This window comes from Narcine bancroftii, chromosome 13 (genome assembly GCF_036971445.1).
Source record: "Narcine bancroftii isolate sNarBan1 chromosome 13, sNarBan1.hap1, whole genome shotgun sequence".
In the NCBI taxonomy this organism is placed as follows: Eukaryota; Metazoa; Chordata; class Chondrichthyes; order Torpediniformes; family Narcinidae; genus Narcine; species Narcine bancroftii.
Window position 1 is genome coordinate 69,175,928 of NC_091481.1, and position 22,124 is coordinate 69,198,051.

Sequence of the window (22,124 nt, forward strand, 5' to 3'; positions counted from 1 at the left end):
CTGTCATACAAGGAGAGTTTCAGTGGACTGGGCTTTTATTCTCCAAGTTTAAGAGAATGAAGTCCATTGAACATTAAAAATTCTTACAATGCTCAATAAGGTGGATGCAGGGAGGATAAGTCACCCTGTTTTAGTCTAGGATTTGGGATTACATTCTTCAAATAAAGGTTGGGTGTCTCAAATAGGAAATTTCAGTTTGAGGTAGATCATGATCTATGAAACACATGCAGTTCAAGTGGTGGTCGAACATATTACATCCTTGTGATTTATGGAGACTAACTAATGGGATTAAATTTTATTTATTTAAATGACCAAAGCTATGATCTTAAACTACACAAGGAGCAGTTATGACATACAAAAAGACATCTCCTGGGTGAAGTGGAGGTTCTGGTCAAGAATGAAAATAATGAAGGATACCCAACTGCTGTGACAGGCTCTAAATGATGTAACCTTCCAAAACCAAATCCGGTGCAGCAGTGGACAACAAGGCGTCATTCCCAGATGAACTCAATACCTTCTACGTCCGATTTGGTCATCCGGACAAGGAAGAACCACTGCACACACCCACATCCCCTGATGTTATCCTCAATTACTGACAGTAGAGGATGGTGTGGGCTGCATTCAAGAGAGTGAATCTAAGGAAAGCTTCTGGTCCGGAGGGAGTACCCAGCCAAGTACTGAAAACTTGCGCAGACCAACTTGTGAATGTTAGATATCCTCAACACATTAATCCTGTGTGGTGCTCCCCTGTTTCAAACAGGTCTCAATCATACCTGTACCCAAGAAGAATGTGGTAACTTGCCTGAATAACTATCGACCATGGCACTCATATCCTCAGTGAATAAGTGTTTAGAGAGGCTGGTATCTAATCATACCACCAGCTCCTGTTTGAGCGGTGACACGGATCTGTTCCAATTTGCCTACCACAACAAGGTGCCATCTCACTGGCTCTACTCAAAGCCCTGGAACACCTGAACAGCAAAGACCAGGGTGTTCTTTGTCGACTACAGTTCGGCTTTCAACACCAACATCCGCTCAAGACTGATCAGCAAACTCAAAGACCTAAGCCTCAATACCCCATTGTGTAATTAGATCCTGGATTTCCTCACCTCTAGACCACAATCAGTGAGGATTAGAACATTTCTACAATCTTCATCAGTACTGAGCACCACTTGGCTACGTTCTTAGCCCCTGGTCCACTCTTTGAACACCTATGACTATGGCTTGGTACGACAATAACACCATCTTCAAATTGGCTGACCATACCATATGAAAGGGGGCGATGAGTCAACATACAGGAGGGAGATTGAAAACTTAGATGAATGGTGTATGAACAACAACCTTGCCCTCACTTGTCACCAAAACCAAGGAGCTTCAGGAGGGTAAAAGCAGAGGTGTTCAATCCAGTGATTATTGGGGGATAAGAGGTGGAGAGGGTGAGCAAATTTAGATTCTTGGGAGTCACTATCTTGGACAGCATTTCCTGGACCCAACACAGAACATTACAGTACAAGCCCTTTGACCTTCAATGTTGTGCCGACCCATGTATTCATTAAAAAAATACTAAACTCTCAAAAAGAAATTTTAAAAACTAAACTCTCCTTACCCCAGAGACCTCTATTTTTCTTCCATCCATGTGCCTGTCCAAAATCCTCAAATGCTCCTAATGTTTCAACCTCCACCACCATCCTTGGCAAAGCAGAGTTTTACAACTCTTTAAAAAAAAAAAAAAAAAATCCCCTAATCTTTCCACCCTTCACTTTGTCCTCTGGTGTTTTCTATTCCTGCCTTGGGAAAAAAGTCACTGGCTGTCCACCCTATCTATGACTCTCAGAATGAACTTTCTAAGGAGTTTGCAAAGGTTTGTATGACATGGAAAATCTTAGCAAACATCCGCAGGAAAATAGTGGAAAACTTGCTGACGGGCTGCATCACACCCTGGTATGGGGGGCACCAGATGCAAACACAGCCCAGGACATCATAGGCAAAACTCTCCCCACCTTTAAGAACATCTGTAGGGAATGCTGCTGTCAGCAGTGATCATCAAGGATCCACACCACCCACCACATGCTCTGTTCTCACTGCTTCATCAGGAAAGTGGAATAGGTGCCTCAAAACTCGCACAACTGAGTTTGGGAACAGCTGCTACCCCTCTTCCATCAGACTCCTCAACAACAAACTCAATCAGGGACTCATTGGTTCTTACTTTACATTATTTATTACTGATTTTTTTTGAATTACAGAATGATTGTTTTCATTTTGTATACATTTATCTTTATTTGAGTACAATTTTCTATAGCCTAATCAGGGCTGGATATTTTAAGCTCCTAATTTAAAAGAAATGGGAAAGATTGCAAAATTGATTTGCCAAGGGGTGACCAGAACTGAGCTAGTCATAATCAGAAAAAAAGAATGAAAAGTAAAGACGTGTTTGGATGTTTTCCAAAGGAAAGGTTGCTTCCTTGACAACGAGGAGCAGGAAGATATTTTGAAAGACATTGAATGGAAGTAAATGTTTATAGACTATCCGCAACAATTGCTTCTGCTCTTTGCTCTGTACTTTATCCTATACTCTGTGCCTTGTAAGCCTGAACTGTTGAATTTTCTTGAAAAATTTAAGGATCCAACTGAATCAGATTTGGGGAAAATAGTGAGGATCTAGTTGTTTTAAGATGAATAAGTGTGTAATTTAACAGATGAAGAAAAAACTTGGAGACACATTTGAGCTGAACATTGAGAGAATACAGATTCCAGTCTACCCAGGACATGGTGTGCACGTACATATACCGTATGTAAGAAGTACATACGTGATTTACATGAAGTTCTTTATTGCCATTGTAAAAGAAAACCAACGAAATTTTTAAAAACACAGCCTGCGGTACTCACAAGTAAATCATACAAGAGCATTATATTAAACCCAAAAAAAAGCAGCATTAAAACAATACAAAATACATGAATTGGTGAAGTTTAATTCTTGAATGGCTCTGGGATAGAAACTGTTCTTGAGTCTGTTCGTCTGTGATTTAATGGATCTATATCGTCCTCCCGAGGGCATTAGGTCAAGCAAATGATAGCTCGGGTGGGTATGGTTCTTAAGGATATTAGCTGCCTTCCCAATACAGAGAGATCGAAATAAATAAATCCAAAGACAACAAGGAACACCCAATCATCTGGGTGATTTTGATAAAGATATAATTTCAAATATATATATAAATATTTTTCCAATGATTTACACAGTTACAGGATACCTAGCCTGCGAGAAGAAGCTATTTCCCAGCCTGGCAGTTCTGATTTTGATGCTCTTGTACCTCCGTGGTAGTTGGTCAAATATACTTTGTGCTGCATATTTCTTTGAACCAGATTTAAGCCATGCTCTAGTAAATGTCAATAGAGGGGGAAAAAAGACACCAATGATCTTCATGGCCATTTTGATAATCCTCTGGACTGATGCTTTGCAGCTACCATTACCATGCATTTATGTAGCCAGACAGGACACTTAATTGTGCTCCAGTAAGATGTTATCAAGATGATATCTGGAAGCCTTGTCCTATTCCACCTCCTTAAGAAGTGTAGATGCTGCTGCACCTTCCGGGTAATGAAGTATATTCTCACTAAATTATTTGTCCTCCTCTGTTGGTGATAAAGAACTTGGGTGAGTGGATGTGCTAATTTAGATTTTTTTTCTTGGCAGTATGATGTGGAGGACTTTCGTCGAAAGAAAGAAATTACCACCAAGGGAACCGACTGCCCAAAGCCAGTGTTCCAGTTTCATCAAGCCAATTTCCCTTGTGAGTTCATCAAATGTGTTTGTCACTTTCGCCACGCCAACTCATTCACAGTGAAATTGCTAGATGTTGATTTTTGCAACTTGTGTAAACCAGGAAGCCTATCTTTTACTGCATTAGCCTGTTGTATTTAAGTCATTTGCAGTCTTTAGATTTAATTCCATTGGAGTTCTAATTTTATACTGGTTGCATAAAACAAATAATGGAGGAAGGATGTGCTGGCTTGGTCTTAAGGTTTTTGCACTTGAAAATGAAGTGGGCATCTTTTGCTCAACTGAGCACTTTCAGTCTTCTGTAGGCTAAAGTTTTGAATATCCTTGTGCTGGTACGTGAAGATTTGGATTAAGTATCAATTAACCGCACAGCAAAAGTCTGAAAATCCAGACTGCTCAGGAATTTGGGTCAGTCCAGATTTTCCAGATTCTCGGGAATACTTTTAAAATTCAAATTTAAGGAGAAATAGTTGAACTGATAAACCTGATAGTTAATTCATTATTTATGAAAATGAGCTGCAATTTTAAAGAAAAATAAAGTCAACTCTTGACAAAAATATTTTAAAAATAGTGTCATGCTTGAACATTATAAAAGTAAAATACAATATAGAAATGAATTTCTTTGTGATAAGGATACCCATACTAAGCACAGTGCATCTGTGGTGCTTACGCATGCATGCACGCATAAAAATAATGCTAAATTTAAAAAGTGAGTGTTTTCAGATTTTTGGGTGGTCTAGATTTCTCACATCCGGATTTTTAGACTTCTACTGAACAACACAAAGTGGTAGAAATACTTCAGTTTGTTGAAGTTCGATGTTTCAAGCTTGTTAAAACTGATAAACTTGATAAAGGGCTACAGGACTAATAATTGCTTACAGTGTTCTATCAAAGTGCATCTGTGGCAGACTGGGAAACCCTTCCCAGTTCTGCATTTTGTCTAGCAATGGCACTTGATCTAAAAACATTTAGATTCTACTGTGTTACTGGTAATGTTAAAATAATCTAGTTCAGAGGATTACTAGTGTGTGGTTTTTTTTACGGGATTGGATTGCAAAGCATAAGAAATGTTGCTCTCATGAAAGAGCATGAACCATTTGATTTTGTGCTGTTCAGTTTTTGACCTATTTATACTTTTTTGTCTGTCACACTGGAATCGAAGCAGGTGGAATTCAGTATTGACCTTGTATTTGATTGGTATTTGATTGAAATGTGCGTGCTAAAGTCATGTTGGATAATTTGAAGTTATACAGATTAAACTGAAGAATTGAAGGTTTTTATGGTGTGCATTTTTCAGTCTGGCCTAAAATGTTGCATGGAATTCGTAAATACATTTAGCACATTTCGTAGTCTAGACTCTCTGCATGCTTTCTATTGTGGCAGTTCATGTATCAATTTCATTGCAATTGAAAGAAATTACAAGTGAACATCTAAGAGGAATGGCACAGAAAAAAATGGGTAATTAATTAATGAGCTTGTGGAGTTGGTTATCTGTTGTGTACATAGATCATAAATGGGAAAACAGGATACAGCTATTCATGGAAGGTGTAATAGAGCATTTGAAGGCCACGTTGATAATACTCTGTTTTAACTGCCCTGTTCTGCTTCCCTGTAAAGAATCTTCAAAACAAGTGCCTTGTTATGAAACACTCTTATGGTCACAGCTTGTGCCAAATTCTTTTGCAGATACAACTTGTGAAATTAAATTCTGTGGTGAAGCAAATATGAGCTCATACAGAGCTGCCACAGTATGATTCAAACATGTGGTGTAGTCGAGGCCCTGGAATAATTTTCATGCTCTGCTAATAGAACATTGGGACCCGTTGTGAACCTGAGAACAGGAGATGTGATGTTAATGGAATTTAATAATTTATTTGAAAATTGGCATCTATAGAATTGAAGCAGTGTTTCAGTGTATCAGCCTGGCTACAACAGTTGTAACAGCTGCAATCCACAAAAGCGCTAGAGAAGCTCAACAGGTCACGCAGTATCTATAAGAAAGAAAAAGACCGTCGCCGTTTTGGGTCTGAGCCCTTTAAGAGTGCCAAAAATCAGGTGGATGTCTGAATAATGTGGTTGGGTGGGAGAGAAAGAAGCTGAGGTGATTACTGGAGAGGACAGAGGGCTAAGGAGGGTAGTTCTCTGATAGGAGAAGGAAGGGGAGGGAGTGGGGTGGAGGAGGAATGGAGACAGGGTTGAAGGAAAGAGAGACTGGGAGGTGGTTAATGGAAATTGGAGATCAATATTGATGCTGTTTCTTTGGAGACTCTCAAGATGAAATATCAGGTGGTTTTTCCTCCAATTTTCAGGTGGACTTAACTTGGCTGTGGACAGACCTGTCAGTGTGACAGTAGAATATGGAATTGAAGTGGTTGGCCACTGGGAGTTCCTTGCTCTTATAACATGATGATAATTGGTTTCCTTTGCTAATGTTTTTGGATTTTATTCTGAAGGCGCCTAGCATTAATGTTTTGCTGCATTTTTTTCCTAGCCTATGTGATGGATGTTCTACGTTCACTGAATTTTGTCGAGCCGACTCCAATACAATGTCAGGGCTTTCCTGTAGCACTTAGTGGACGTGATATGGTTGGAATCGCACAGACTGGATCTGGCAAAACGCTGGCTGTATGTACAGTACTTCAATTTTTTTTCCTTTGGGCTGAAAGATTAGAATTTCATTTCTAGTATTGTATTATATTCGGGATCAAGCAGCACTTGGATACTGTTTTCTTTATGGTAACATGCTCAAAGGTTGAAAGTTTTCAGTGCCAATAGACATACATTTTTTTCCAAGAGGGCCATAATCACAACTCCTGCTGCCTCGGATCAACAGCCAATCTTGGACACAATCTCTTCACCCACTCCTCCCAGCAGTGATATTTACAAGTGCAAGATCACGCTCTACTGCGTTCAAGTACCGTTTCTTTCCTACTATTATCGGACTCCTGCAAGAACCCCAAAATAGCAAAATTATGTTGCCATTACTCTATACCAGCTAATCTTTCTCTGTAACTTCAGACCTTTGTACAATCTTGTATGACGTATGAGATGTCTATTGGTCTGCCTGCAAAACAATGATTTTTGTGGCATTTTTGATACATGCAACAGTAAACGAACTTGACATCGTGGTCTTCTGCATTCCTCACAGTATTACTGCTGTCAAGCTGGGGATTCAAAGGGGGAATCACCAGAAATACTTAAAAATGAAGTGCCAACTTATTGACAAACATGCCGGAGAAACTCAGAAAGTAATTCACTATCCAAAGGAAGTTTTAGGCCCGAGCTCTTGGTCATAGCTTGAAACGTTAGTTATCCTTTACTTCCTATAGATCAGCATTTATTATTATGAAACTTGTGTTTGCGATGCCGCGTGACTGAATTTCTCCAGCATGTTTGTACATTGAAATACATCTGCAAAGTCTGTAGACTTTCCTGTTTACTGTAAATATTTGTGTATAATGTGACCCCCACCCCTCCACTTTTGAGGGGATAAAGGTGGGAAAATTTTACCCCCGTGTATAATACGACACCCCTCACCCGCCTGAGTCGCGCTGGCGTCACTTCGCTCGTCCGGCCTCCTGAGTCACGCTTGTGTCTCTCCACCCGCCTGGCCTCCTGAATCGCACTCGCGTCTCTCCGCTTGCCTGCCCGAGTCGCGCTGCCGACTACTGCTCATTTGCAGAAAAAGTGTATAATGCGACCCCCTCCCTATTTTTGAAGGGGAAATTTTTTTGCATTATACACGAATATTTACGGTAACTCCTGCCATCTTATTGCAGCTACATGGCTCCAAATAGCAAATGCAGCACATAATGTTCAGAGATAAGTGATTCAACAAACAATAGATCAAATTGATGTTATTCACAATTGTTCATTTCATGGTTTTGCTTCTTCTGAAGACAAATTTCATTTACTGCTTTTTTTTTTTATTTTTTTTATTTTTTTTAATTTTTTTATTTTTCACACCATAAATCACATTAGCCATGACATACACAATTTCTTTTTCACACATATACAGTGACTTTTTCTCCCCCCCCCCCTTTCCTCCCAAACCACCCCCCCACCCCCCCTCTTTTTACTGCTTGATATCAATAAACATCTGAGAACCTTCTGATTGTCAAAATAACATTCCAGCTTAGAACTAGGCAGGCTTTTCTTTTAGCTAAGCAATTCCAGTGTGGTTATAATATTGACCTCTATCGAATGGTGTGGAAAATTGCTTCATTATTGTTTGCACTCCAGTCTGACTAATTACCACCAATGGGTTCTACTCTCAACTGTTCGCAAAGAGGTAGAAGATGAATTCTAGTGCTGAGAATGACTGACCATGATATAATACAGAATTTGACTGTGGCACCAAGGAATCCTGGTTACATTGATCAGTTCGCATCCAGCCACTGTGTGTACTATTAACAAAATGCACTGAAGCGTCTTCCAATTCTGTGACTTTTTTTAGAAAAAATCAGGAGGCACATAATAGTTCTGATATGACATTGGCTGGTTGAATAATTTAGAAAGTTCAGAATTTAATCATTTATTGAATAAATGTATGCATTTGTTAATTAACGATTAACTTATAACTGATGCTTTGTTTAATTTCCAGTATTTATTGCCAGCCATTGTGCACATCAACCACCAGCCATTCCTTGAGCGAGGTGATGGTCCCATTGTGAGTACTTGAAACTAAACCATTAATCTGCAATATAAGTATCTTTGTTACTGGCTTGTTTCCTGTGGCAAGTTTATATGTTGGTTGCAAGTTAGCAGAATGGTGACACTATAGAAAGATGTCAAGTTTTTATTTCTCTTCACGAGAATCTTACCCTTTAATAATAGCTGATAAATTATTTTTTTAATTATTGTCCAGATTCCTTTTGAAGCTGCTTCTGCTACCATTGGTGGGGAAGACCAGAACAAGGGAACATAGCCTCAAGATTCAGGATTATAGATTTAGGACAGAAATGAGGAGGAACTGTTTTTCTCAGAGGGTGGTGAATTCGCTGCCCATTGAAGCAGTGGAGGTGAACTCATAAATATATTTAAGATAAGGTTGGATAGATTTTTACATAGTATGGAAAATTAAGGGATATGGGGAAAAGGTAGGTAGGTGGAGATGTGTCTATCAATCAGATTAGCCATGATCTCATTGAGTGGCTGAGCAGGCTCGACAGGCCGGATGGCCGACTCCTATATTTTTAAATTGTCCTACCAGGTAGTACATTCCAAACTCACAACCACTTGCTGTAAATTAGATTCTTTTTATGATTCCTGGTTTTTGACCCTTCTGTAAATGTAAAGAGCTTCAGTTGAGTTTATTTGGATCCTTCGTTGCATTAAATGGCTTGAACAGATCCCGGCTCAGCCTTCTTGTTCCACGGAGAACAACTCCAGCACCTCCAGTCCGTTCCACACAACCAAAGACCCAAATTCATTTTAGTAAGTCTCTGCACCCTCTTCAACCCTTACATTTTCTCCTAAACCTTGGTGACTAGAAGTGGTCACAACCTGATAAGTTTAGAATAAGTATGGGAAACATCGCCCTGGTCAGTTGAAAGCAAGCCTGCAAAATGACCCCAAGTTAATTGAATGGGAGTATGGGAACTGGCAGTGGTATAAGTATTAGAGCTGCTTCTGCTCGGCAGGTGTCCAGCTTCATCCTGTGCTTCTGTCCATGTTGACTTTGCACATTGGCCTTAAGACTTCATGATTTCCACCAAATGCTCCAGGTTCCTCCCACATCCCCAATACTTGGGTTGATAAGTTAATTGGCCACTGGAATTTCTTGTCTCCAGGTGAGTGGTTGGAAGTCGTTGGTGAGAATACAGGGAGGAAAGAAATGGAATTAATATGGCATTAGTGGAAGTTCAGATTGCAGGCGCCTCAGATTGAAGCTCACACCAAGACACAAGCAACTTGTCCGTGAACTACTCTTTGCAGGCGATGCCTCTTTAGTTGCCCATTCAGAGCCAGCTCTTCAGCGCTTGACGTCCTGTTTTGCGGAAACTGCCAAAATGTTTGGCCTGAAAGTCAGCCTGAAGAAAACTGAGGTCCTCCATCAGCCAGCTCCCCACCATGATTACCAGCCCCCCACATCTCCATCGGGCACACAAAACTCAAAACAGTCAACCAGTTTACCTATCTCGGCTGCACCATTTCATCGGATGCAAAGATCGACAACGAGATAGACAACAGACTCGCCAAGGCAAATAGCGCCTTTGGAAGACTACACAATAGAGTCTGGAAAAACAACCAACTGAAAAACCTCACAAAAAAACCTCACAAAGATTAGCGTATACAGAGCCGTTGTCATACCCACACTCTTGTTTGGCTCCGAATAATGGGTCCTCTACCGGCATCACCTACGGCTCCTAGAACGCTTCCACCAGCGTTGTCTCCGCTCCATCCTCAACATTAATTGGAGCGCTTTCATCCCTAACATCGAAGTACTCGAGATGGCAGAGGCCGACAGCATCGAATCCATGCTGCTGAAGCTCCAACTGCGCTGGGTAGGTCACGTCTCCAGAGTGGAGGACCATTGCCTTCCCAAGATCGTGTTATATGGCGAGCTCTCCACTGGCCACTGTGACAGAGGTGCACCAAAGAAGAGGTACAAGGACTGCCTAAAGAAATCTCTTGTGCCTGCCCCATTGACTACCGCCAGTGGGCTGATATCGCCTCAAACCGTGTATCTTGGCGCTTCACAGTTCGGTGGGCAGCAACCTCCTTTGAAGAAGACCGCAGAGCCCATCTCACTGACAAAAGACAAAGGAGGAAAAACCCAACACCCAACCCCAACCAACCAATTTTCCCCTGCAACTGCTGCAACCGTGTCTGCCTGTCCCGCATCGGACTTGTCAGCCACAAACGAGCCTGCATCTGACGTGGACATTACCCCTCCATAAATTTTCGTCCGCGAAGCCAAGTCAAAGAAAGAAGAGTGGAAGTTCATGGTTAGCACGGATGGGCTGAAGGACCTTCCTCTGTGGTGTGATTCTCAATGACTGAACCATGGTTTTGGGGAGTGTAAAGGAGCATGGGAAATGGGACATGAAGAATGTAAATGTAATTTAACATACCAGTAAACCAAGCTTTTAAAAAAATGTGGAAATTTTTCAAAACCTTGCATTCACTGAAGGCTTCTTCAGGTGCATTCTCCACCAAGAATGCGCCTGCAGAAACAGATTCAGACCTGTGGAATGGTTGGGCGCTCGCCAGCTGATTGTCATCCCCTTAGCCGCTTTCAGGCGGCTGCATTCAGGTGCCGGGGGGACCTCAGTGCTCCAGCGATTATCTCTCCCAGAGGAGGGTTACAAAGTTTGCCTCAGATGTGTCTCCTGCACTTTCAAGTGGCCTCCTGACAGCCGCATATGGGCATAATATGCGGCTTTACATCGGAGGATTTTGGCCACCTGAAAGTGCCTTGATTGTCCAAATGTTGAAAGTCTTAAGCTCACCAGCTTCCTTTGTTGGATACTAAATTCACTATGAAGAAGTTGGAGAAATAAGAGCCTGAAGATGCTGGAATCTGGAGCAAAAGGTTGCTCGTAAAACTCAGCAATTTCACCCATCACCTACCAGCTTCTGTCCCACTCTCCCTCACTTGCACATTCTGCTGTCTTCTCCCTACCTCTGTCCTGATGCAGGGTTTTCACTGAAATGTTGACATTTTTTTGCCTCCACTGATATTGCTGGACCGACCCTATGTGGAGAAATTACTTGAGCATGCAGGTTATCCCAAAGTCTACCATATTAAATATTTAGGGTTGTATGAAATATTCCTTCTTTACTCTCTATAGATGCAGTTTGACCTATTAAGTATTTCCATCAGTTTCAGAGTTCCCTGTATCCACAAGGAACCATGTTGAACGTAATCAGTATATAGCTTGCTTGATCTTTAGATACCAAGATAGATAAAAGATAATGGAAACAAGGGAACTCCTGCAGTTCGGTTGAATCGTTGTTTCCTGTTCCTGTAAATAAGAATTGCGAGGGTGTTTAATAATTAATTCTTTAATTATTAAGAAAAATGTTTGATTGTTGGGTTTCTCCTTCCATAGTGTTTGGTGTTGGCACCAACACGAGAACTGGCGCAGCAGGTACAGCTGGTTGCAGAGGACTATGGGAAATCTTCACGAATAAAAAGTACCTGCATTTATGGTGGTGCTCCGAAAGGCCCTCAAATTCGGGACCTGGAGAGAGGTATGTGGGACAGTGACATGCCACTCTTTGTTTCATGGGATAAATTTTAGATACTGTCTTTTTATATGTAGATTTTGCCAAAAAAAAAGAATAGTTATTCGTGCATTTTCAGGGTTTCCTGTTCCATTAATGTGCATTTTCTATTTTGAAGAGGTACATAAATTTAAGTAAGGCAGTTGACAAGTCGTCAGACGTGAAATTGGATCTAAAATTGGCTTAGTTTTTATGATTGGAAACCTTCAACCTGTGGCACACCTCAAGAATTGTTGCTGGGACCCTTATTTATATATGGTTATCATGTGAATATGACTGTAGGAAATACAGTGGCTACATTTGCACAAAATTCATTCTGTTGCTGAAAGTGAGGAGTGGTCTTGGAGAAACAATAATATTAATTTCCTGACAAGATGTACCAAACACTGGCAGATCGAATTTAATCTTAATAAACATGATGTACAGTATTTTAGGGGCCTGGGTGTACACATACAAGAACCCTTTAAGGTAGCATTTCAGGGGAATATGGGGTAAAGAAGACGTACAAAATACTTTCCCCACAGCATAGAATATAATAGCAGGATGATTATGTTACAACTGTATAAAAGATTGGTTAGGTCAAATCTGGAGTACAGGTTTCCTCCCAACAGTGAAGGAAGAACATGATTGTAACTGAAGAAAGGGTTCATGAGAGGGAGCATTAACATTCTATTGATTTTGCCTTGTCCTAGGAGTGGAAATCTGCATTGCAACCCCAGGCCGATTGATTGACTTTTTGGAAGCTGGAAAAACTAATCTTCGTCGCTGCACTTACCTGGTGCTCGATGAGGCTGATCGCATGCTGGATATGGGCTTTGAGCCTCAGATCCGGAAAATAGTGGAGCAGATCAGGGTAGGATTTTTTATTCTCATTCTGTTAAATGCTGCTCGAACCTTGAACCAAAATATTACTCATTCTGGTAATGCCAAAATATATGCACGGTTGGGTTGGACTCCTCTGGTTACATGTAGCAACCCTAAGACATTGGTTCTACTTCTTCCAGCCGGACAGACAAACTTTGATGTGGAGTGCCACTTGGCCAAAAGAGGTCCGGCAGCTAGCAGAAGATTTCCTGCGGGATTACGTCCAGATCAACGTTGGCGCCTTGGAACTGAGTGCCAACCACAATATTCTTCAAATTGTTGATGTATGTCAGGAGAGTGAGAAGGACATGAAGTAAGTTGTACATTTGAAACTAATTGAATTGTAATTTTACATCTTGAAGTCTCGCTCAGTGGCATGCAGGGTGTAATTAATGTGTGAAATTGTGTGTTCATTTGTAGACTGCTCCACCTTATGGAAGAAATCATGGCAGAGAAAGAAAATAAAACAATCATCTTTGTAGAAACTAAACGTCGCTGTGATGACCTGACTCGCAGGATGAGAAGAGACGGGTAGGCTTTCGTCATCACAAACCTGGTTCCAAAATCATTAGCTTAGAAATGTCAAATATTCAATTTCTTGTTGGTACTCTAAACCAGTCATTCTCATTGGGAGCCAAACCGCTTCCAATGAAGAGGGCCCATAAACTTTGAGCTGTTTTAAAGGGCCATCGCCAAAGAAGGATGAGAATAGCTGCTCTATAATTCAAACCAGTTCAGATTATTTACTAGGGTTACTGGTTCCTGCAGAGCATAATTAGAATGCTTCATTGAGGCAGGGTGAGAAGCACTGCAATTGCACAATTGAAAATGAAAAGATTGCAATCCTGAAAATCTGAACTACAACTTGAAAATGCAGGTCAGGTAGCAACTGTAGAAGAAGAAACAGGACTAATATTTCAGGTCAAAGGGAAAGAGTTAGAACCCAGGTGTGGGTGGAGTAACAGACTGATGGCAGTAGCAATGACCTCCAGTGAGGATAGCAAATCCATGGTCAAATTTGTGAAATTAACAGTGGTGTTATATTAAATTATGTCATACAAAAAAAATTGAACAAAATCATTTTTTTGCAGCTGGCCAGCAATGTGCATTCATGGAGATAAAAGTCAGCCGGAGAGAGATTGGGTCCTTAATGGTAAGGATATAACCAGTAGCAGGTCCTGGAGTCTGCTTTTAAACTCTGTTATAGCTGATCAAATCTTAAATTCTTGTCCTTATTTTTGAATCATCTCATTGTCTCACTACCAATCTAGTTTCTGTGTAGCTTACACCAGCTCCAACCACTTGAGAGCTGCATTGCTCCAAATCTCATCTCTACAATCTCACTGATCTTCAAATTTTCACAAGTGATCATGTTGATTGCAAAGATCTAAATTTCTCCTTAATGGTTGCACCCATGGCAAAGCTTTTGGGTGGCCTTTTGCACATCTCTCCTGGTGTGAAGTGCTTAGGGCTGTTTAACAATGTTAAAGACATAAAATAAATGACTAGTTCTCCTTGGTGCAAGAGTATTTTACTAATTTAACCATAGTCTATGCCCTTTTACAGTCACATATCATGGCATAATATTTCTGGTGCTGAATTTTATTTAATTTTTTTTTACAGAATTCCGATCAGGAAAGGCACCCATCCTTATTGCAACTGACGTTGCATCTCGAGGTTTAGGTTTGTACTTGACTTGTTTACAGAAAAATGCTTTTCAGAGCAAGCTCTGAAATTTTCTGATTTGGGAGAACTTGTAGTTAAAGTGATGAACTGATGAACCATGATTTACTCACCATCTTGAGTATGTTAACTAAGTGGCTTAATTTTGTTTTAAAATATCTCTTTGTTTTTGTATTAAGGTACAGGCCTGCGGCAAGGCCTAGGCATGACAAAACGAGCACCAAGAGGGAGAGGAGATATCCATCTACCGCCACCTACATAAACCAAGCTTAGCCTTACCGTGTGGGGCCTTTAACCCCTATGCACTGGGCTGGCTGTCCAAAATTTGGGGTCTTCGGATAATGTTTATCCCCTCTACTGTTGTCCAGCTCGCCCTGGCAGTGTCTGGTTCAACCTCTGCAGCGGATTGGTTCGTTAAAAGAATAGGGTCTTCAGATAATGTGTTTGCCAGCTGACTGAGTTTCTAGCTTGGCCTGGCCAAGTGGGGTTTAAACCCTGCTCCAGACCATTTTTTGGAGAGAAATCCTGACTTTTCCATCATGCCAGCATAGCCTTCCACTGAGCCAGCCAGGCTTTATCTTGTATGTGTTCACCTGTCAACAAGGACCATTTGGGTTCCAGTTAATTTTCCCCATTCATGCCAGATTAGAGAATCTGGAGCTTTGTGCGCAGTCTGAACTCTCAATTGAGATTTTAAAATGTCATTTTTCGTAAGGAATATTCAGTAGAATGCTTATGTATTTGACATTGTATTTACTTGTGGGTGGTCACCAAGTTTAATACTTGACCACAAGGCAGTTCAATAGGAGGTACAAAATTTAGAGTGAATTAAGATGCCCATCTAGAAATGGAGCTTTTCCTCTGTGTTTTTTGATATCTGGATTTTGATTAAGTGAATGGAATCCATATCATTGCATCAGTTGCTTTCTACATAATAGTAGTTCTAAATGATGCAAGTGAATGTAGGGGAGCCTTCAGAAGTGTCGTGCAGGTGCGGGGAACCTTGCCTTTCTGGGTATTTTTTATATACTAGTGTCATTGGAAATGTTGGTTGTGTTAAAACACAATGCTGAAGGAACTCAGCAGGTCAAACAGTACTTTATATAGCAGAGATAAAGATATTTAACCAACGTTTTGGGTTTGAGTCCTTCATCAAGGTACGAGCAAAATTTAGACAGGTGCCCAAGTAAAATGGGTCGGGGGGTGGTTTGTATTTGCATGAAACATTTGTTTTCTTGATTGGCCTGGATTATATGGGATGATAGAAGTCATTAATGTGCACAAATAAAGTAATTTTTTGAAACACCTCTGCTTAAAGAGCTTGCATTTGAAAGTGATCATCCTGGACTGGCTTTATATAAGGAAGCAAGGCAATCTGCAATATTTATGGGTATTCTGACAACTGATGGGTTAGATTTATGTCTTTTTTAAAAGAGAAGGATACAACTTAACACCCTGTATCCTCGATCTGGCCTGAAAGAGAGCTCTTTTAACATTCCGCTACTTCAGTTTTCTAACAGCTGGAATTCGGTATATCTCAGTATTTCACTGACAAGCGTCGTTATCTGAAACCCTGTTAATTAAAAACCAGCACAAGCCAATTCCAATATCAGAAAATTGAAAGCAGAATCAAAATTCCCCTGTTGAAATCTGATTTTACCCTCTCAAATCTGACACACTTGATAATTGGTTTACTTGCTGAAACTAAGGGGCGTGTGGAAATGTCTGCTGATTAGGGGTTTCACACCAAGCACTGCATTTAAATGGCAGGACAGTTCTGCAATCAAACTGTTAAAGTGACTTGGAGCTAGAAACAAACCTTTCTAGCCACTGATGTGGATGGGAAGACTATGCATGGACTGACTGTTACTGGCCCACTATTTAAGACTGAGATGGACAGACTGTTCCGAAATAACCTCCCCTTTAACGGGCACTGGCAGTAAAATTAATGGTATTGTGTTTTTGGTCTCATGCAGGATGGAAGCTTAGACGAGCAGGGAAAATAAAACAAATGTCCCTTAATGGGGGAATTCCAGTTGGAACAGTTTGCTCATTCTTAGTACAGATACAAAAGAAACTACTTGATCCCCCTGGTTAGCAGCAAGTAGCCAACTGATCCATCTGGAACATTGTGGATTCGTGGCTCTATTTGCAATCTTTGGGGAATGGTTTCTGATGAAGTGGAGTGATGTGGTGCAAACAGTTTACTCTCAACTATTGTGAAACCCCTACTGCCAAGCATGCCAAGTATCTCCCTCACCTTCACAGGACGTCATGTCGGGGCTTGTCCGGTTACATCTTGGGCCTGTCTGAGGTTTCTCTGCCCGAAAAGCGGGTTGCATAAAGGTTTGAAGGTAGGAATGAGTAGATTGCTGCTTTCTGCATCTTGCCTAGACATTGTTGAATTTGATACAAAACTGAGAACTATTTCATTTAGGTCAGTCTGTTTCTTGTTACCTATTGATTCCATCAGGCTGGGAAAAATTTGTTCTAAGGCACAGGAGAACTGTTGAAAGCCAATGGGCAACCTCATCAAGGGGTCACGCTGAAGGTTATGTTGGGGCTTGCTTCATGTGTATGGAAAACACTCTTTAAGAATGTTCGATCAGCATAAAAACTAGAGTAGCTACTACACTTTTATCAAATCTCCACAGACAAATGCATTACTTAGTATTTTTCCCAGTCTGCCGTTAACAATGGGCTCAGATTTTTAAAAATTGCAGGTTGTGTTGTATGGAGGTTATTTCAGGGTCAGCTAAAACCTTTTCAAAATGGTATTTTAAAAAAAGCTCTGGGATTTAATGTTCCACTTTTTCCTGTCCCTTTTCCTTAACATAGCTTTCCTGTCCTTTATCATCAGCTGGGATTGGAATTGCAGGAGTTACTCCACAGAAGGTCTCTCAGCCACAATATCAAAGGCATCTCTTGCCAGTTTTTGGAAGTGCGCCACCGGACAGTGATAACGTTATAGATGGTGGACAAGACACTTGCATGGCTTCATAAATTACTCGCCATTTCTTGTTATTGTTAGGTTTTGTCAATCTATTTCTCAAGGTACAGAGATTACTAAAAAAGAATCTCATCTGAAGGATGCAAGTAAACCTATTGGGCTTTGTATATGACGTGGCAGTTAAGAGTCAAATGGGGTCATCACCCAGACTATCTGCTGAGCACCATTAATCAAGGTGTTAAGGAGATTTACTTGTTTTCGGTTCCATTTTTTTTAGGATATTTCACTGTTCCGTTGATTTCAAAACAAAAAGGATGTCAGTTTTTCAGGGTTTGTTTCTTGGAGATGCATTTGCTCCAAAAAGTAGAAATATTGGTGAAAAGATGGCAATTACAGACATATCCAACATATGATAAAGGCATCCTCTAATGTAAATTGTGAGCCTAGAATCTGAAGAGGATGTTTACAATAAGTTCACATAGGTGAAAAGCGATGGTGGAAGCGTTTTGCTTAATTTGCAGTATTAAATGGAATTGTCCTTTTAGGGTTGAGAATGGGCTGGTGACTTGAGATTTGTATCTCTTGTGAACATTGTGTTTGTGTCCATTTCTATTTGATTACCAATATGTGCTTTAATATGAGTGTTTGCTTTTCATTTTTCATGTACATCTTTCTTCCATCTCCTGTTTATCCCTGTCTTGGGATTCAGCATAAAACATTCACTTTTGAAATCAGAAATAGCAAGTGAAACTTGAGCCCATTTTTGTAATGAGAAACAGACGTCAAAAATAGTTTGTCAGTAAATTGCAAAGAAAAAATAATTTGAGTCTGGGCAATAGATGCAGTGTTGGCTGGGAGATTTCTGGAGATTGGGTTCGAGGACTTTATTTAATGACTGCGGTCCTCTGGTGCTACATGAAAATCGGGCTGCAGAAAAGCCGTTCATCCCAGCGTGTGGGACCTCTCGCCACAAGGGAATGCTCGATGCATGCTCTCCCAGCTCCACTGGTCCCGTGTCGCATGGCGGAGGTTGAAAGGAGACCGCCAGAACCAGAGAGACGGGATTGGCTGCGGCAGTACGATGGAGGGAGTGTGCATCGGACTGGTAAATACCACTCAATACAGAAGGGAGGAAATTGGAGTTTATTCTGGATATCTTTTAAAAGTATGGATTTAAATGATAACATGCCAAATCTGGAGTTAAAAATGATCATATCGTGACTGATGAACAAGGAGTTGTGCTACTCTTACAACATTGACTTGGATGTAATTATGGTTCATTGCACTATGGTACACTCTTAACAAATTCTCAGGATCTGTCCATTCAGCAGGTTCCCCCATCAGTTCCCACCCACCCACATGAGCTCAGTTGACTATTCTTGAATACACAGCTGCAAGTCACAGTCCTAATTTTAATGATGCCATGTTACTGGTTCGAGGAGTGGTTGTGCTGCAGTCAGTGGGAGCCAATGTAATAGCCTGAGCTAATGAGGTAGTGGCTTTTCTAGTTGCACTCAGTCAGATTCTGGACATTGAATCCTTTCCCCTTCATTATTTCAAGGTTTATATTTGATTGGAAATAGGATTACAATTAGTTATCAGAAAATCTGATACCTTCTGTATCAATTTCAATAACAACACTTGATCTTTACAGGTTTTCAGGTCCTGTTTAAAGAGTGAAGTTTTTGTACAGTACTTGATAATGAATTTTACAGAAATGACGACGATTCAAATATCCCAATAGAATGCAAGACTTTGAGATTCAGTGTTTCCATTTAGTCTGGCTATTTGGTTATGTGGTCGCATCCTTGGATGTTAAGATAGTTTCTGTTGATCGTGGACCAGTAATTCTGTGGTAATTTCTAACTCTGACAACCATTGTAGAATTTGAAGATTTATAAAAATGCTACATTAGGAAATCTCTTCACAATTTATTTATTTAATTAAATAATATTTGATATTTTGCCCTGAAATTTATTTGAGGGCCTTAGTGAAAGTTGGTTTAGTGCATAAAAAGTAGTTGTATCTCTTGAGTCCCATTCCCAGTTGTAACTGTCCATTGGAAGAATCTGGTGAAATGAAATGATGAAATGATAACTGCAGTGTAAATTATATGTAGATTGGTGCATTGAGTTTTCATTTCTTGATTGTACATATTTTTTTGGTAAAATGTTTTGGACAATAATGTAACATTAACGTTTTCTGCCCACGTTTATTTTTCTCCGAGTAATAACATAAGCACAGAGTTAAACCATGTTTTCTCCTGTCAAATGTCACAGGTTTTTAACGTTCATTATATTTTGGTTGGATTGTCAGATGTCATTAATAAATTAGGATTTTGTTCTGAAATTAATGGATTGTTAGACTAAAAATGGGAATTTCAGCATGGGTAATCTGTGGGTCTCAACATCAACTGAGAACTATTCTGTTTCAATGCTCTAAAGTTTTAATATTTCATTAGCCCATTCCTCTTAATTTCTTCCTATGTCATTAGTGCATTGTAACCCCCTTCCTCTCCAGAAACAAGTTGAGCTAGGTGCTATAGGGGTCATGTTCTACTTTAGAGCTAACCTTGTCTACATCAATTTGAAAGATCAGCAGCTTTTTAATCATTTGATTATAATTGTTTGAGGAAACATAGTTAAAAAGGTTTTTGAGGTGTTTTGACCTCAAGGATAAGAATAATCACATTTCTTCAAAATATGTGTTAAAAGTTTCCTTTAATCTGGAAGTCTTTCCTAGTCCATATTAATATGCTGTTTGCTTCATGAATGAAAATAGCATAAGCTGGAAAGCCTACTGCAGTGAAGTCTAAGTTGTCAAGTTGATAGCTATAAATTAAGACCAGTGCTTATTCAATAACACAAGAGTTTTACTGTCTCTCCAGTTTTTAGACTGATAATTGTTGAAGCTCCGACATGGTTCAGTAGACAGCTTTATGTGTTTTGTGTTCAGCGTTCTGCCTTTTTGGTTTGCTGTTCAAAGTGTGGGTTTAAACACTGCATGTGAAGGGCAGTGCTGTAAACTTGGACTGTGAGGGGTGCTGGTACTGAATCTTGTTCTAACTTCTTCTTCTTTCTACCTGGCTGTTGTGGTGTGCTGCTTGTGTTGGTTCCTACTGGCACATCTCCCACCTCTCCACACCACACTGCGATTCTGCTTTTACAGATGTGGAAGACATCAAATTTGTCATCAATTACGACTACCCTAATTCCTCTGAAGACTACGTACATCGCATTGGTCGTACAGCACGTAGCACAAATAAAGGAACAGCCTACACCTTCTTCACGCCAGGCAATGTGAAACAAGCTAGGGAGCTAATCAAGGTGCTGGAAGAGGCCAGCCAAGCAATTAACCCCAAACTTCTACAACTTGTTGATCATGGAAGAGGAGGTGGAAGAGGTAAGCACCTTTTTTTTTAACCTGAATGAAATCCTTCTGAGACACCAGATCTCTTGAGTGAAGCTGTCATTTCTCTCGTAGACCGATTAAGTTATAATAAATTGAGCACAGTTGTAGAATATTATCCTTTTTGCTCATTCAGATTTGAAAGAGATTGATGGATTTAATGAGCGGTGTCAGGGATCTGAAGTATAGACATGTCAGGCTGCCTTGGTGTCAACAAAAACTAAATTGTATCACCTCATTTAAAATACTGATTACTCGTCATTAGAGAAAAGAGATTTCTTTTAAGCTTCTCGGTAGATGGACAGTGTTTTCAAATGTAGCTCTGGAACTTTCGCACCCAAATTTGTCATGTTTCAAACGTGGTTATCAAGGACTTGTCTTTGCAGAATTACTTTTATGAACTTTCTTTCAGGGACTGTTCCAATGGTTGGATCTGACAACCCATGTCTCCATTTTCAGAGAGCTGTGGATTTACACTCAGAGTCCTCCATTTGCTGTTCATGTCCTGGCCGAATTGACTTTCCAAATGCATGACCTCAAACTGGCCGGGATTAACTTCCAACTGCCATTGCTCCACACAAATTTCATAATGACCATCACTATATACTACTCCATCCATTTTCATATCTGCGTCACAAACCACCTGTCTTCTCGTCCAAGTCGTTTATAAATGCAAGCATCGATTCCTGTGGTGTACCACTTATTTCTCAAGTCTAAAGAACTAGTACACTTTAATGTCATTTTCTAATTTGTCACAGCCAAATTCACCACGTGGCTCTTGTTCTCATCTGTTGAACTAAATCACAGTCTCGATGGAAGTTGGTTTCTCAACACTAATGCTTTGTCCTTCACTCCAGTTCTCTCAATGTTCCTATCTTCCTACCCCAGGTTTTTAGTTGAAGGCTGTATCTACAGCTCCAATTCTTCAATTTGGTGGGAAATTTGTCCCCATTTGACCTTTGAGTAAAGGTCATACCCCACCACCCCCGCCCCAATAGAAGAGTTCCATCTTCTGCAGACCTGGTGCTTTAATTGAGTCAAGGGAGCCAGGCATTTACTCTCCCAAATAAGTTTTTGTGAGTCTGAGAGAACGAGGGCTGAAAAGAGCTTTGTGCTAAGCTTGCTGTATTTAAAGCAGTTGAGATTGAAAGTGATTTTACATGTGTGGTAAAATTTCACTCTAAGCTCTAGGTTGAACTTTTCTCTCTT

The 22,124-nt window shown here is 40.3% G+C and overlaps 1 protein-coding gene across 2 annotated transcripts in view; it reads left to right on the forward strand.

Annotated features, from left to right (window-relative positions):
* LOC138748196 (probable ATP-dependent RNA helicase DDX17) overlaps positions 1 to 22,124 on the forward strand; it is a 28,449-nt gene that overhangs the window by 2,846 nt on the left and 3,479 nt on the right. For both annotated transcript variants that reach the window (XM_069907979.1, XM_069907980.1), the window contains exons 3-12: positions 3,692 to 3,788; positions 6,270 to 6,403; positions 8,382 to 8,447; positions 11,836 to 11,977; positions 12,703 to 12,863; positions 13,015 to 13,187; positions 13,295 to 13,405; positions 13,966 to 14,027; positions 14,498 to 14,557; positions 20,676 to 20,909. In XM_069907979.1, coding sequence (XP_069764080.1) covers positions 3,692 to 3,788; positions 6,270 to 6,403; positions 8,382 to 8,447; positions 11,836 to 11,977; positions 12,703 to 12,863; positions 13,015 to 13,187; positions 13,295 to 13,405; positions 13,966 to 14,027; positions 14,498 to 14,557; positions 20,676 to 20,909 — 1,240 coding nt within the window. The remainder of the gene's footprint in view (positions 1 to 3,691; positions 3,789 to 6,269; positions 6,404 to 8,381; positions 8,448 to 11,835; positions 11,978 to 12,702; positions 12,864 to 13,014; positions 13,188 to 13,294; positions 13,406 to 13,965; positions 14,028 to 14,497; positions 14,558 to 20,675; positions 20,910 to 22,124) is intronic.